The sequence below is a fragment of the Phoca vitulina genome, unplaced genomic scaffold, assembly GCF_004348235.1.
Source record: "Phoca vitulina isolate PV1807 unplaced genomic scaffold, GSC_HSeal_1.0 scaffold5, whole genome shotgun sequence".
Lineage (NCBI taxonomy): Eukaryota > Metazoa > Chordata > Mammalia > Carnivora > Phocidae > Phoca > Phoca vitulina.
In genome coordinates, this window is record NW_022589708.1 from 61,085,254 (window position 1) to 61,102,775 (window position 17,522).

General features: G+C 37.2%; 1 protein-coding gene across 1 annotated transcript in view; it reads right to left on the minus strand.

Moving 5' to 3' along the window:
- Window positions 1-2,195: 2,195 nt before the first annotated feature.
- NEK5 (NIMA related kinase 5) overlaps window positions 2,196-17,522 on the minus strand; it is a 55,177-nt gene continuing 39,850 nt past the window's right edge. The window contains exons 21-25 of the mRNA XM_032403093.1: window positions 16,749-16,877; window positions 15,553-15,690; window positions 10,922-11,027; window positions 2,616-2,905; window positions 2,196-2,221 (exon numbers count right to left, since the gene is read on the minus strand). Coding sequence (XP_032258984.1) covers window positions 2,638-2,905; window positions 10,922-11,027; window positions 15,553-15,690; window positions 16,749-16,877 — 641 coding nt within the window. The 3' untranslated portion in view covers window positions 2,196-2,221; window positions 2,616-2,637. The remainder of the gene's footprint in view (window positions 2,222-2,615; window positions 2,906-10,921; window positions 11,028-15,552; window positions 15,691-16,748; window positions 16,878-17,522) is intronic.

Here is a 17,522-nt window from a genome sequence, read left to right on the forward strand (position 1 = left end):
ATAAGGAAGGGAGGGAGGGAGGGAAAGAATTCAAAGGTAAAACAAAATTGTCTTGCCTCTGATACCCAAGAAAAATAGGTTGCCAGGTTTAATAGACATTTTTCTTTTAACGAATATTTCAGACCTACAAAACACTGCAGAGCTTCATACACTTTATTTTAATAATTTTCAGGGGTTTTTACAAAGTCATAGACAAAAGTATAAGTGGTCAGTGTAATTATAAATGTTTCAGAATACTTGTGTTTTAATTATGTAAATGTACCTAGACTCCAGGACTATAATATAATAGAGCATCTGCTAAATCTTTCAACAGATTTGGGTACAACAAAAAAAGTTATCCACAACAAGAAGTTATGCAAATTACTAGAATCAATTTATGCCCTTGTAATTTTCCCTACCTCTCCTACTGTTCCTCAGCTGATTTTTCTCCTCTGTCCCCACCCTAATTCTAAGGCCACCCTTGGCTTTAAAGAAGCATCAGTTCTAATACTTGAGTGCTTCACGCTCACTTGGACTACATGTGTTATAAGACTTAGAAGGGAAGTTAAGAGTTGATACACCATTTAAAGAATGATCAGTTTGGTAGCTATGATACAGTTACCAAGATGCATAATTTTTAATAAAATCTATTCTAAAAACACATGCAAGTCTGATTAATAGTTTCAACTTGACACATGCTGCTAAACCTAAACCCAGAATAAAGTAATCAATTGTGCCTCAAGAACATGATTTATGTAATGGTGTACATAAGATGGGTAAGGTAAATTAGGGGCTGAAGTTGGTTGAAAAACCTTGCAGATATGTGTACTTATCACAATGAATACTTCCTACTTTACAGCAAAGAACTCAATCTTAGAATGAATGTTAGCTAGAGACTTTAGCCAAGCATCTTGTCATTGGAGCAGACTCAATGACCTTAAACATTGACCTTAAACATTAATTCTCTGCTCTGCCCCGCCCCCCCATATAACTGAATGGTCTTTGGATCTTTGGGATTTTCAGGAACCATGTTTCATTTTCCATGCATTCAAATACTGCTTAATATTTGTTTAGCACACCAACAGATTTAGTATGTCTGAACCACATAATGTTCTGAAAGTAAATTAAACATGTATACATTGACCACTAAAGGACTCCTAAAATTAATGATGCTCCAATCTCTCAGGGTCATGTGTTACCAAGGTTGACATTAACACAGTGGTGAGAAATTTTTAAATATTCTCAGCCTCATGATGTGACCATGCTGAGCACTCTCCCGAAAAGAGTAGATTATAACCCAATACACCAAGTTGAAAGAACAGTACCTCCAACATCACCAGGAAAATACAGGCATAAAAGACAAATCATGTGGGATGCATCCCTGATACTTTCCCCACATTTAATAAAATTATATCAAATGTAAACACTAAGCAGACCTCGAAATAATCTGACCAACCCTTCCTCATCTTTGTTTTCTTAGCTCAGCAATGGATCAATGTGCAATTTTAGTTGTATTTTTATTACAGAGCATATATCTTAGGCAGAATTCTACCACTTAGAAATGTAACCACTCCATCCTTCATAGCAACAACACAATAAATCAACAAATATCTGGTAAACTCCAGGCACAGGTTCAATACTGGGATTGTTTAATGGGGCACCCTGCCAAGCACCATATGTAAAAAGACCAGCATAAAATACAAGGACCAGTAGTGTCCCTGCCTTTAAGAAGTTTATAATCTACACATTTGAAGCTATTAGAAATTAATTCAATAAAACATAGTAAAATGATTACTTGGTGCCTAATTAACATGACATGCCTTGATCCTCTCTTTGCTCAGTTAACCTACTCCCTTAAGTGTCAATATCTGCTTCAAAAAAGTGTATTCAATAGAAGACATTTCAAAGTCACGGTTTTCTAAAATGGTAGATTCATTACTCTAAATGAATTAGTTTTCCATCCTTGTCTTAAAAAGTTATCAAACTTAGTTAAAACAACACACATTTATTATCTTACAGTTCTGTAGGTCAGAAGTCTAAAGCTAAAATCAAGATGTCAGCAGGACTGTGTTCCTTCTGCAGGCTTCTGGGGAAGTCCATTGTCTGGCCTTTCCCAGCGTCTAGAGGCTGCCTGCATTCCTTGGCTTGTGGCCCCTTCCTCCGTCTTCAAAGCCAGTAGCCCCAGGCTGAGCCCCTCTCACGCTGACATCTTCTGGGTCCTCTCTTCTGCCTCTCTCTTCCACTGTTAAACAGCCCTGTGATTACATCGGGTCCACCTGGATAATCAAAAAAAACCTTCCCCTATTTGAAGGTCAGCTGATTAGCAGCCTTAATTTCACCTGCAACCTTAATTCCCCTTCGCCATGTAACAATATATTCACATTGTTGGGTGTATTGCGGGGGGAGGGTGGCAGGAAGAGAGAAACATTACTCTGTCTGCCTATCACATATATTGTCCGAAAGATTTCTTGATAGAAATTTTAAAGTAAAATATTAATTTCTACACTCAAATTGGTCAGTCTCAAGGTCTAAATTGGTATAAAAATTAATAAATCCCTGGGATTGCTAGAAAACTCTTACAAAATGAATGTTTATGACTTGTGCCCAGATACTACAGTTAATAGATACTGACTTACCACTTACGAAAAAGTACAATAATCACACTTGTATATTTTGATGGGTTGTTGATGTTTCTCGGTTTTCATCAGCAATGCATACTTTGTCATTAGCTCGAATAGAAATATTCTCTAAACCTTCATTTAATTCTGCATATTTCTGGGTGCCTATCCCCTCTCCTCCGAACTTTTCAGCACCCTTAGTGAAACCAGGAGCCTCTTCTCTTTTTTCTTCCTCTTTGGAAGTAGCAAGTTTTTCCAGGGATTCTACTACTTCGTTTCTCAACTCATCTTCAGATTCTTCAAAATTCCTGGAAATAAGAGGTAAAAATCAACTTTATGATATCAAAACAATGAAAAATAGATATGAAAAGTAGTTTCCCTTCTCACTTAAGCAATTTAATAGTTGCATTTTCACCCAGGTAATGAATTATTTATTATATCAGCCTGGCTTTCCAGACTGATTAAAAAAAAAAAAAGCCATTATTGGGATAATCAGTATTCTGTTTACTTGGACCTGTGTTCAACAACCTTTATGATATTTATTAATACCCATCTACTCTTAAAAGGAGAGGAAGAGAGAAGAGGAAAAAAAGAATAAAACAGCTGCCAAAAAGTGAGCCCTTATCATACACCAGTGACTGCCCTGACACACTTTACACATAACTATATTTCATCTAATACAACACTCTGAGGTAGACATTCTCACCATCAATTTATAAAGAAGCTGAGGCTCAGAGAGGTTAATAAAACTTGCCCAAGGTCTCACAGATACTGATTAGTAGGACTAGGAATTGAAATTGTATCTAATTGTATCTAAGACCTCAACATGGATATTCTTAGAAGGGAAGAAGGCAGGAGACCAAGAAAACCATCTCAATGATCCCTAATATTTACATGGCAGGTAAAGAGGCTGAGGAAGATCTGGTAAGAGCCAAGAAAGTGTTCATCATGGACGCCAAGAAGGCAGAGAATTTCCAGATAGGGAGCAGCCAAATAAGAGGAAGACAGAAATGACAGTTGGACCTGGCAATTTCAAGGTAATAGATGACCTCTGCAAGAACATTTCAGCATGCTATGTGACAGGAACCATCATACAGGAGATCAAGAAAGCAGTAGGAAGTAAACTAGCAGTGACAAGGAGCTTAAACTCCTTTGAGGGGAGCCTGGATCTGAAAGGACAGTGTTAACTTGAGAAGATGAGGGCAACGATTTTTTGGTGTTTCTCAAGAAGGGACAGATTTCGGCATGTGTATATGCTGAGAGAAAGTAGCTAATAGAGAGACGTTAAAAATATAGGAGAAGGACAGTAATAGGAACACATTCTCTGAGAAAGGCTGGGATTCAGAGTACCTGTGCCAGGATGTGCTTTCAGCAGAAAGGGAGATGGTTTTTTGTCTGAGAAGGAAGACAGGGAAAGAGAAGGCAATGAGGACTCATGTGGATAGAGAGAAGTTATGGAACTAGACAAAACCATTCCACTTACAAACCACATACTATCTCTGTGAAGGAGGCATGGTCACATGACAAGAGTGAGGTGGATGGGGGTGAGTATGCAGGGTAGAGGGTTTGGAAGGAAGCAAACCAGGCATAGGATTGCCAGATACCACAGAGGACCTCACTAAAATTGGAGATCATAAATTTGGGGTGGACCAGCAATTAGAGCTCCCAATTTGTTAAGCTATCATTCTTGAGGTATGTGCTTACATGAGATCATCCCTTTGCCTTCATTCCTCTGTAGTTTAAAGTATGATGTGTCTAGGTGTGAATTTATTTTCATCGTTCCTACTTGGTTATTGTTTTACTTCCGAGATGCCACAATTTATGGCTTTCAATGATTATAAAAAGTTCACAGCTATAATTGCTTTGAATATTGCTTTTCTCCAATTCTCTTCTTCTGGAACTCCTTGTAGATGTATGTTGGACCTTCATGACTCTTAACTCCTCTTTCACATTTAATATCATTTTTTACTTCAGGTCTACTTGCAGTTATTAATTCCCTCAACAACTGTACCTATTCTGTTTTTAAACTGTCATTTGATTTCTATTAGTAGATTTTTTTCACTTTTTTAAGTTCTATTTGGTTAATTACCAGATCTTCCTGCTCCTTTCTGATAGATCTGCTTTTTTCTTATGTTTCCATTCTTTACTTTGATTAAATAATTTTAAATGTACAATTTAAATTATTATATAAACATTAAATATTCATAGGATAATTGTATTATCTGAAGTTCTTTATGGTCTAATTCAGCTATTTGTTGTGCTTGCTATCTCTCATAGTGGATTCTATTTTTAGTTGTGAACTCATGTTCAGCAGTGCCTTAGTGAGAAAATTCAGTGTAGCCTGGATTGAGGTTATATCCCTCCAGGATGTTTCATATTTATTTCTTCTAGAGATCCCAGAGTATTATGATTTCTTACTATCAATTTTAATGTTGATTTATCAATATACATGTTTCCAGACCATCCAAGTGTTGTAAATTCTAAACCCAAGTGAAGGCAAATCTATGGTTATAAATTTCTCAGGAAGAATTCTTCTCCTAGAGATTGGGCCAAAACAGACAAGCCATATTACTGAGATTTTTTTCTAGATCACCCTTGCACTGAAGTGTAACTCTTCAATGGCTCCAGCTAGCAAGAATGGAGGAGAACACACCGAAGAAAGCAAAATCTGACAGATATGCAGGAGGTGCACAGAGACAGAAAGGGAAGGAAGGAAATTTAAAAACAAAACATGAAACTTCTAAAACAAAATGATCCTGTAAACTAAAATTCCAAAACATGTGAATAAATCTGATGATAAGAGAAGGATAGGCAAAAAGAAATTTTTTTTTAAGTTGGACCAGAAACTAAGTCTAGATGGAATTATTTTTATGGAGGATTTTGATAACACTCTTAAAGTAAGTATGCTCAAAAAGGTAAATTAAAAAACAGCATCCATTTTAAAATGTCTTCAAATTAGGGGAAATAATTATGCAATACTGAAACAAGAACATATAAAAATATGAACAAATATAAATCTTAGACAGGAGATACATAATCATTTAAATTAAAAACTTAATAGATGATACCCAGATAGGTTTGAAAATAGTATTCAAGAATTCACCTAGAATGGAACAAAGAGATGAATAAAAAATATGAAAGTACAATTAGTTGTTATTGGGGACAGATTGAGAAGCTCCAAAACATATCTATTTGGAGGACCAAAATGGACAGAATAAGAAAAGCAACACTTGGAAAAATAATGGGTAAAAATTTTCCAGAACTAAAGACAGTCATGGGTTCTCAGAAGAAAGTGAGCCAAGCAGGATAAAAGAGAAGTCCAGACCCAGACATACATACAACAGTGAAACGTAAGAAAATAAAGATAAAAAGAACATTATGGATGTGCTGGGGAGAAAGTTAGCATATCTATAGAGGGAAAACAGCATTTTTCTCATCAACAGTAATAAAGATCAGGAGAAAAATCATTGTCAAAATTGTATACCCAACTAAATTACAATTAAAACAATAAAACAATTTTGGATATGCAAACAATAAGAGTGTTTACCAGCCACTGACCTATCTTAAAGAATTATTAGAGGATATACAACAGCAAGAAAACTGAAACCAGAGGAAAAGCATAGACTAGGAAAAAACTATAGCAAGTTCAGAAAATGATAAACTACAATAGCAAATTGAGTTAAGTTTGAGAATATATACATATTATATATATATAAAATAATATATATTTTTTAGTATTTTTTTAAAGTTAAAATTGGATTACATGATTTGATGTCTCAGACTTATATATTATATATTATATATATATTATATTACTTATATACTATATATATACTATATATACTAAGTAATAAATATATTACTTATATACTATATACACTATATATATTATATATATACTATATATAGTACATATATAGTATATACATATAGTATACATATACACTAATATATATATACTATATATTATATACTTATATATACTTATATACTTATATATACTTATAGACTTATAGACTTATATATATATATAAAATAATACATATTTTTTATTATTTTTTTAAAGTTAAAATTGGATTACATGATTTGATGTCTCAGACTTAGAATGTTCCAAACCTTAAAAAAAGGTATAGGGGCAGGGTGGTCAGTAAAGAACAATGCTGATCATTGTTAAGCTGTATGATGGATGCATGAGGGTTTGTTGTGCTGTGCTCTCTACTTTTACTATGTTTGAAGTTTTCCACAATAAAAAATGTTTTTAAAGTAAAATTATGACTCTAGATAACAATATCAGGATGGAAGGGTTTTAGTGGTTAGATGTGTTTGTCATATTTGGGAGGGAAAAAAGAACACTGAACAACTTCTGAATTTGTTAGAACAATCCATAGGAAGTACATAAAAACAAACTATTAAAAGAATAGAAATATAATCTGTATCTTCAAAACTAGTAGTGAGAAGACTAGAGTAATACAGAAAAGTTTGTTAATGTAACAAAAGGTTAGAAAAGAAGAGGGGAAGGAAATGACAAATGAAAGCAAACAGAGAACACAAAATCAAGCTAAACATAAAGCCCAAATATGTCACTAATTCTAATGACTTTTATTATACTAAACTAATTAGGAGGCAGAGGTTATTATAGGACAAGAAGCATATCAACCAGCTACATGCATTTTATAAGAAACACATTATAATGAAACTACACAGAAATGATGAAAATAAAATAAATACATATCAGCAAAATACTAAAAAATAAAATAACTGAAAAGTTGGAATAGCAATGTCAGTATCCCAACAAAAAAGAATTTAAGGCAAACAGCTTTAATAGGGACAAAAATTACAATACATAATGTAAAAAGGGAGAGATACTCTACCAAACTGATATAACAATTATAAATTAGAACTTGGCTTCTACTTATTTCAAGTACATCAAAAGGAAATAGAAATATGAGAAGAAATAATCAAAGCCACAAACACAGTTGAAGATCTTAATGTACTTCCATCCAGAAGTGATAAAGGGGAAAAAAAAGCTATAGAGCAGTTTAACAAAAAAATGTTTTAAGCTTGATAATTATATAGAACATACATACCCCCAGAATAGTAAGAATATGCATATTTTCACGTACATGTGTAACAATCATAAAATTGACACTGTACTGAATAGCAAAGGGAGTCCCAATAAACTTTTTTAAATCACTAAAATTCAGATGATAGTCTCTGTCCAAAGTGCAAGTAAATTGGAATTTCCAATTTTAGAAGGTGAGTAAAAAATGCATTAGTCAGAAACTTCAAATTTTGACTCATACCATTAAGAAAATGAATAAGAAAACCCAGACAGTGAGAAAATATTGACAAAATAGAGATATCTAACAGAGAACTGGTAGCAAGGATATATAAATAATGCCTATGACTCAAAAACTACCAAGACACCACACACACCCATTAGATTGGCTAAACTTTTTTAAATTGACCATACCAAGTGTTGGTAAATATGTAGAGCAACTAGAACACTTAGACACTGTTCATGGGGATATAAAATGGCACAACCACTTTGGGAAATAGCTTGGCAGTTTTTTTAAAAGCTAAACATTCACCTGCCACACAACTCAGTCGTTCTACTCCTATGGTTTTACTCATGAGAAATGAAATTTCTGTCCACACAAAGACATGTACATAAATATTCATAGCAGCTTTATTTATAATAGCCAAAAACTAGAAACAATCCAAACATCAATCAATAGGTGAATATGTAAATAAACTGTGGTATATCTATATAAGGAATACTACATAGCGATAAAAAGGAATGACCTATCGATACATAGGACAATGTGGATGAATGTCAAAATTATTATCAAACAATAGGGTTTCCAGGGAGTTTAAGGGTGTTGTCCCTCAGAATCTAAGCAAAAGCTCAAGACAGAGAAGCACTTGTCTAAAAAAGATTTGTGGATCTGGTTTTTGTCTAATAAAGTGAATCCCAGTAAGATTTGCAGAGACCTACAAGATTTTCGAAAGAAATATATATGCAGAAACATAGCCAGCTTGGACCAAAAGGGACACGGACAATCCCAATTGAAAAGAGACTGCTGGACTCCAAAATTCTACTGACAGGAAGCAGCCTGAGAAAATTCTCTCCTCCCTTCCTTCCTTCCCTCCTTTATCCTAGAATCAACCTAGGCAGGTTGATTCTAATGTTCATATGGAAAAATAAACAAGCAAGACTAGATAGAAAAATACTGAAAAAGGAAAGCATTTAAGGGAACTAGCCCTCCAAAATAATAATTCATATTATAAACAATATGTTTATAATACAGTAATTACCCCAAAAAGAATAAGAATTGGATGCAAGTACATATAAAAATGTAGCATATCGGGGCGCCTGGGTGGCTCAGATGGTTAAGCGTCTGCCTTCGGCTCGGGTCATGATCCCAGGATCCTGGGATCGAGCCCCGCGTCGGGCTCCTGGCTCAGCGGGGAGCCTGCTTCTCCCTCTCCCTCTGCCTCTCTCCCTGCTCATGCTCGCTCTCTCTCTCTGTATCTCTGTGTCTCAAATGAATAAATAAAATCTTTAAAAAAAAAAAAAAAAATGTAGCATATCATAGAAATGGCATTTCAAATGGGTAGCAAAAATGAAGATTTTCAATAAATGGTGTTGGAATAAGTAAGGAGTTATTTGGAAAAAAGTAAAGTTGGAGTCACACTTTGCATTTTAATATGAGTGCAATTCAAGAGGAATAAATTATTTAACTAAATAAAAATTAAATCATAAAAGTACTAAAAAAAAATCCTGACATCATTTCTTATAATCGGTAAACCTAACTAGATAAAAATGAGAAATTTCTACATGGCACAAGCCACGATAAATAAAATCAAAAGGCAAACAAAAAACTGGGGAAAATATTCTAGAGTCATATTATAGATAAAAGATCAATTTCCCTAAAATGCAAAAGGTTCCCCAAATCAATACAATGTTAGTAGCCTAATTTTTTAAATGGCTAAGGCTATGAATAAATTGTCCCCAATGAGGAAATAAAGATGGTTCTTAAGCATATGGAAAGACAACCTTATTCAAAAAAGAAATGCTAATTAAAACTAACCTGAAACATCATTTTGAACCAATCAATTGTGCAACGATCCATGTTTGGTAACACACTAAGCAAGAAAATGTGCAAGAAGACAGGCACTTCCATACTCAGTCAATGGAAGCGTTCATAGGTGTAACCTCTGTGAAGGATAACTTGACAATATCCAGTTACAAACGTAAAAACTCTTCGACCTAATACTTGGCTTTCCTGGGAATTTAAACTGCATGTATACTACTATTTGTATATTATGATAGGTATTCAGGCTACAGTGGTAAGTGATAAAAGGAAGTTGCAGGATAGCATGTACGCTATGAAACTGTTTCTATAAAAAAAGAAAAAGAACACACACATACACAAGATCTACATATTGGCTTACAGTTTAATGGAATTCCTCAGGAGAAGTGTGCATAAGAGGCATATTCGATTGGTTGACTCTGGGAAGGGGAATTGTGTGGCTGAGGTAAAGAGATAGCAAGAAGACTATGAAAAGAGGGTAACTTCTGAATTTGAAGCCATGTGAGTATATTACCTATTTAAAAAGTAAATTATAAAATTTTTAAAATTCAAAGGACTCCAAATTTTAGAACTAATAAAAGACTTCAGTCAGGTTACAGGATACAACATCAATAGTGTTCTATATGCCAGTAGTCGCCAAGTTGAAACACAGTAAAAGAAAAACAACCCCATCAATAATGACAATAGCAACAACAACCAAGTTAAGTGGTATCTCTATTGTGAATAAAATTACAAAAATGCTGAAGGATATTTTAAAAGACATAAAGAGAAACAGAGCTATACTATATTCATGGATGTTCAGATTTATGATCATAAAGATGGCAAATCCTATAAATTAATCAACAAATGTAATGTCATTCTCAAAATCCTAACAAAGTTTTTCATGACCCTTTACAAGAAAATGCAAAGATGTATGTGGTAAGTAAAGGGCAACAACAGCTAAGATAATTTTGAAGAAAAAGATACGGAGGCGAGAAGCAGGTATGGGACTAGCCCTACCAGATACCAAAAGATATGGTAAAGGCACAGTAATTTAGGACAGCATATCACTCATGCAGAGGTAGGAAACAATGCCATTGGGAAAGAAAAGTGAGCCCAGAAACAAACCCTTGTGTGAGTAAAACTTGGTCTCCTCAGCTAGGTCTAAGACTATTGTCCATATCTCAGCAACAGCATTTTAACTCTCTACCAGTGCTCCATTCAAGTATCTGGACAGGACCTACTTACGTATCATCATCGTCAGATCTTGGTTGTTCCTCATCTACTTCAATGCCAGAGGCCATTTCCATATTCCCCTCATCTTCTTTAGGAAGCCATTGTTCTAATGTTCCCACTGTTAAAGAAATAACAGAGAGATTAAAGCCTCCCAGCCTATACACATGATGAGGGGTATATACCCCAAATCCTGTACTGGACATCAACCATGAAGGTAAAGCCTGTGAATTGTTTCCATTAAAACAGAGAATATGTCTGGTTTTTTCCTACATAACTTCAACCTTGGTGCAGTCAAGAGCGACGTCGAGACAGATTTTCTTAAAATCTCAAAAACTAAAAGAGTTCACAAAAGAATTAATAATGCTGGCTTCTGAAGTTGGCTTTAAAACTATGTCTACATAGTCTATGTCTAGCCTACTTTTGACTCCCACTTTGGGAATTTTGCTACACATGTCTATATTAGTTAGCTTTTCCAGAATAAACCACCACATAGCTTAGTGGTTTAAAACAGTAACCATTTATTGAGGTCACTATTCTGCCATTAGGCAGTTTGGGCTGGGCTTAGCTGGCTGGCTCTTCCTGTCTCGGTTGGACCCAGTCATGCACGTGCAGTCACTTGCCAGGCCAGCTGGAGGCTGGCTGGCCTACTGTGGCCTCTTGGGATGGCTTGTCTCTATTGTCCACGTGGTCTCTCACAGCAGGGCCAAATGGAGCTAGTTGAGAGAGAAACAGGTTTCCAAAAAAAAAAAAAAAAGCAAAAGCTCCTTAAATACTCAGATTTGGCACACCACTGCTTCAATTCCATCCTCCTCATGCACACAAATCACAAAGGCCAGTTGAGATTCAAGGGGAGGGGGAAAAAGCCTTTTAATGGTGGAGGAGCTACGAAGTCATATTGCAAAGGGATACAGGGAAGAGTGAAGGACTATGCTCATTTTGGTAACCTACCAGAATCTGCCTTGCCCACATGCACTCTGCAACCATCTGGTTCCTAGGGGGCTAAACCGTGTTTCACATTAGTCTCCAGGAAAAAAAATCCCTACCCTCTGCTAACAAGTGGGATTAGAAATAGGAACTTTTCTCCAAAGATGCAATTAAAAACAAAGTGTGGCTATTTTTTGTTTTTTGGTAAACTGACTATTCATGCACATACCTACAAGACGAAATTTTACCACGCTGTACTTAAATATTTACCTATTTTTAATCAATATGTGTCATCCCAAATCATAGCCTATATTATTTCCTACAGTGCATTATAAAATAAATGAATTGATTGATATATCTCATCTATGAGGTAGTCTGGCTAATTAATAGCAGCCTGAGTATTCCACTTGGTGTGGGAATCATAGTTTTTGTTTTCTTGTTTTAGGAAGACAATTTTAGGAGGCTTTTATTTTTTTGTTTAACAGGATAGAAGAAAGAATGAATAGCTAACTATAGAAATGTAAATCAGCTGTTATCTGGATGTGCATAACCAGGGCAACTATGTGGCCTGAAAACTTACACAAGAAAATGGAGGTTACCTTCCCACCAAGGATCCCCTTGGAGTGGTTAAACTATAAACAAAATTATTGACCTGAATTAATTATGCACACATTAAAAAAAAATACTTGTCCTTATCTCAAGAGTGTAGCTTTTACTAGTTTAAGTCATTGAAAAGGATTTTACAAAGTCTTGCTATTTTAAACTTAAAGTTAGGATAAATTAAATAGGTAGTTGATAAAGTTTCACTTTTTAATGGAATGCAGGGCTCGAAGCATGAAAGCAATTTATTTTCAAGGAGTTGGAAGTTTAAGCTAAACAGTGATGAAGGACATATGAATAATGCTTAAATGTATGACCATAGCTAATCCTTGAAAGCCTTTATAAACTGTGTCTATTATACTTGCAATCAAAGTTATTAAAACTTACACACACAGGAAGTCTTCATGAAAACTCTACACAGTCATAAGAATTATTTTTCACATTATAATTTCCCTTACCAACTTGATGGCAATACGAATATTGGTAATCACATGCCTCTGCATAAAGTAATACTAAAAACGTGCTATGGTTTTATGTTCATTCATAAAAACAGTGGCCACCTGCTAAGTTCTAGGCACTAGGGAGAGAGAGACGAAAGGGTGGTAATCAAGACAAAGCTCTCGTAAGCTTACAGTCTAATGGGGAAGAAAGATAATAAGAATCAGAAATTAAAGTGAAGCTTATTTTTATGATCAGAGAATTACAATGTCTTGTGGGGTATTAAGCAGCAAAGCCAAACCTAGAGGATGCAAGGGAAACATGCTCAGATCTTTCTTAATCATTTAAAACTGAGGCTCCCCATCAGTGGGGACACAGGCAAGAGTCTGAGATCCAGGTTTTTCATAGCAATCACTAAAAATTGAAATAAACTCACTACTGCATCTTTTTATGACATGAATTTAAATGATAAATATAGTGATAAAATGTCACTATTTCATGCATTTAACAAATATTGGAGCATGAATGAGTTTGAGTGTGAGACTGAATATGAAATTGTCAGAAGCAGCTAACAGAAAAGGCAGGGAGAGAGTAGACAAACTTGAGGACTTCCTAGAATTTTTTGGATTAAAGAGAAGCATATTAATATAGTTACAGGGTCTTCCACTCACTCGTGCAAAAGAACACTTAAGGATCGATGTCATTCCAGACCCATTTACAAAGCCCCGTCGGGTAGTACAGGGAAAAGCAGGGAGAGAAGAGTACCTGCCCTTCACCACCTCACCACCCACCATGACACATAGTGACAGAAATGGGAGGAGGCTTGTCAGAGGGAAATCTTGCAGGAGCAATTATCCTGGCAAAAAGAGGCAGGCATTCTAATCCGAGGGAGGACTATCTGCTGGTGGAGAAATGCTAGCAAGCCTGGCATTGCGAGGGGCCACGCCAATCTTCAAGGTGCTCAGAGTCTGCAGAGAGACTGATTTTATCCTGAGGGTAAGAGGGCATCTTTTGCAGGATTTTAAGCTGAAAAGAGATTTGGTCCGTTTTAGGAGGATTATCCGGCAGGGATGCAAAGGGTAGAGCTAAAGTAAGAAAAGATGACCAGGGACAGGAAGTCAAGAGGCCAACCACAGTTAGAGGCGGAGCTCAGCTGGGGCGGGAGGGGTGTCAGCACCGGGGCAGGCTGTAAAAGAAAACATCTGCACTCTGCTTTGAACGCACCTGTGGAGGCAAATTCCTATTTCCAATCTCACTTGACAGATAAGTTGCTCATATATGCCCAATGTAAAGCCATCCATGTAAAAATACAGCAAGCTCATGAATGAGTTAATCTGGCATGACAGACCAAATGAAGAGTTTTCTATGACTCTCTCCAAGAATCACAGGGACAAACGCAAGAAGAAACATCATAGCCACCAAGTATGTCCCCACCTCAGTGTCTTGATAACCTGGCCTGGGATCCCAGCCCTTGGCTTCCGGACCAAGCACAGTCAGCCCAAAGCTTCCTCCTTACCGCCTCCAGCCCCATCCTTAGGGACAAGGCTTTCATCTCAGGACAGAAGGGAAAGGAGTAAAGACAATACACTGCTTTTTGTAATTTGAAGGTACTGGAAAGAGAGTCTCAAGGGCAGTTTCTACCTTTCTCCCTCTCTCTCCTCTTAATTTTTCAGCAACAGCGTGATAACTGATAGAAGTCATAAGACCGAAGGGTTTCAAAGGACTTCGTCTGCTCAGGGACTCTGGCCCCCTCTCCTGCTCCTAGATCTCAGTCCAACCGGTTTTCTTAGTGTCTGCCACAGGCCTGTGTATCCGCAAGTCCTCCCCACCCCATACATTCATTCTTCTGGACATTCTTGGAAGACGCAACTTTCACAAAGATTTCACGATTGTGAAGTTTAGGCTTCACAGGCTGGCAGACTCACTCTGGGGCAATCGTCAGGCACTTCTGTTACATTATCCTCAGGGTGGGACATATTTTTGTATTGTTCCTTTACTTTGTAAGTACTTATCAGCCTCCGTTACACCTAGGTTGTATCTCTGCCTCCTTGTCGCCTCAATCTTGCGTTCCTGAAACACGGGTCCCTAAGCGCGCACCTGTGCAGCTGCTCCTTTTCTATCCCTGCCTGCCTACGGCAACCTTCCTTGTAGCAGGGCACACCTGCACCTTCCGAAGACCAACTCCCCCTGTGACGTGAGTTCCCTCAAACTTTTGAAAAGGATGGCTGGCTTCCCATAAAGTAAACACAAGCATCATCTTGCTAAAAGTCAGAGACAAAAAAAAAAAAAACAACCCTCCCCCAAACCAAGAAACTCTACGATGATGTATTTTCACTGCCTATGGAATAGTAATTTGAGTCTGTTGAATAGCTGTCAGAAATATACCGTCAGGTAGAGCTAAGTAGTACCTGCTTACCTTCTACAAAGCCACTTGCCCTACTTATTTTCATCAGTTGTCAACTGATCCTATTAAAGAAAATTACCCCACTCTTCTGGGAAGCTCGAGGTTTGTTAGTGGCATCTCGAACAGGCTTGGACAAAGCGAATCAGCTTCCGAAGAGGCTCAGCCCTTTCCAGTTCTCTCTCCAGGCTGAAGGTATTTTTATCCCCTTTCCGCATTTACAGGTCTCTGACAAAATTCCTCAGGGGACTGGTTATGTTCTTAAAAATAAACTGCATACCCAATTCGCCTTCGTGGGCAGAAAACGAGCTACTTGTTAGACGTGCTGCAGCCAAAGCGCTCATTAAAGCTCCTGGCACTTCGTGCTGCCACCGTCTCCTATTTTCTGGAATGCCTTCGGTCACCGTCCTTTGGCCACCTGAGGAGGAGACAGTGTTACTGAAAATAAAAATACTTCATCTGACTTCTTATAAAATCACAAAACGTGAGAACCTTGGAGGTAACCTAATCCCACCCCTCGTGTTACCAGCAAGAAAACGGAGATAAAGTTTAGTGACTTATGTCACATGGCTAATGGGTATGAGAGTGACTTGCTTTGTCAACACTTCAGTGTGTTAAATTTTCTATTCTACTTGCTTATTTTAAATTGGTCTTATTGTCTCATTGGCTTACGGTGGATTAAATTGTTATGTTTGCAAGCCCCTTCTTGCAAGTTTGGGGGCTTCAGTGTTTCATAATGGTATAAACGTAAGTCAGTCCACACACTTATAAATGGCAGTGATTTACTTACATATTTCAATTTATAAAATGGGTATACATTTTAGCTCTCCCCCAGCCCCATGTTATCAAGAGAAACATAGGAAATAAGTAATAAAAATCCTCACCACCTGTAAAAATAACACCCAGATGTTGCTGTGAACTTCTCTTGTGCAAAGACTATGCCAGAAGCTCAAATGTAAATGGAGGAATTTGGGTTGGAAATATCATCATATTCTTAACACTCTTAACATTTAAAATAGTACATTGGCTTACAAAGCAACTTTGTATGTGTTTTTGCACTGCTAACTCTAAACCTTGTGGGATAGTTATTATCTTAATTCGGATTTTATTCATGGAAAAAACCAACCCCTCCAAGGAATTCCAAGGAAGTGATTGGGCTAGCTTGGAAGGCAAGTCAAGCCAACTGCCCTTCTTTAGACAATCTCCTTCAACCACAAGGAAAGTGGGATTCTAGATCTTTCCTCCTTTATATTCTCATAACTGGAGTGGTCAGTTGTCTAGGATACTTAGCAGGCAAGTTTCTCAGGAGGTGAGGGAGATACCAAAACATTATCTTGGAAAGATATTTGATACCAAATCTATGGGGATTGTACTGAAAAGAGAACTATGGCGTCAGGGTGAGCGCGAGGAACACAGCTGCATCTGAGGCCTTGTCTCCCCGTGCTGGCAACTCAGACCGAATGAGTGTGGAGTCACCCCCGGGCACAGTGGTGCAGATAGAGGTGATGTCACCTGCTGTCATCATCTCTAGCTCAGTCTGAGGAGCTGGCGCATCCCACCGTCTCCTGCTCTCTGCAGCGGCACCAGCATCTGGAATGAGCAACTCTGGGTACGAGAAAATAACTCATTAATTTAAAAGCAGTCAAAGTGCATCTCATTGCACCAAACAGTTCTTAGGAAAGGTGGAGGTAGTCCATCTGTGGGTACCCTCAAAAACAGAGAAATTACCACCTCATTCGAATATTGATTGTTACGGACTGAATGCTTGTGTCCAACCTCCCCCCAGATTCCTATGTTGAAACCTACAGCCCAACGTGCTGATATTGGGAGGTGGTGGGGGTCTTTGGGGGGTGATGAGGTCATGAGGGTGGAGCCCTGGGGAATGGGCTTAGTGCTCTTATAAAAGAGACCCCACAGAGCTCCTCACCCTTTCTGTTAAGTGAGGACATAACAAAAACATGGCAGTGGGCCCTCACCAGACACCAAATCTGTCAGCACTATGATCTTGGACTCTCCAGCTTCCAGAACTGTGAGAAATAAATGTTTGTTGTTTATAAGCCACAGAGTTAATGGCATTTTGTTATAGCGGACCAAACGGACTAAGACTAGATCATAACTTGCAAGACTGAAATTATAAACAGGCTTAAACATTGGTTTTTATTATTAACATTTGAGTGACTAGGTAATATATCTAAATGTAAACAAATATTAGTGACAAGAATGGACACATTCTTTGAGGCACCTCTGAGC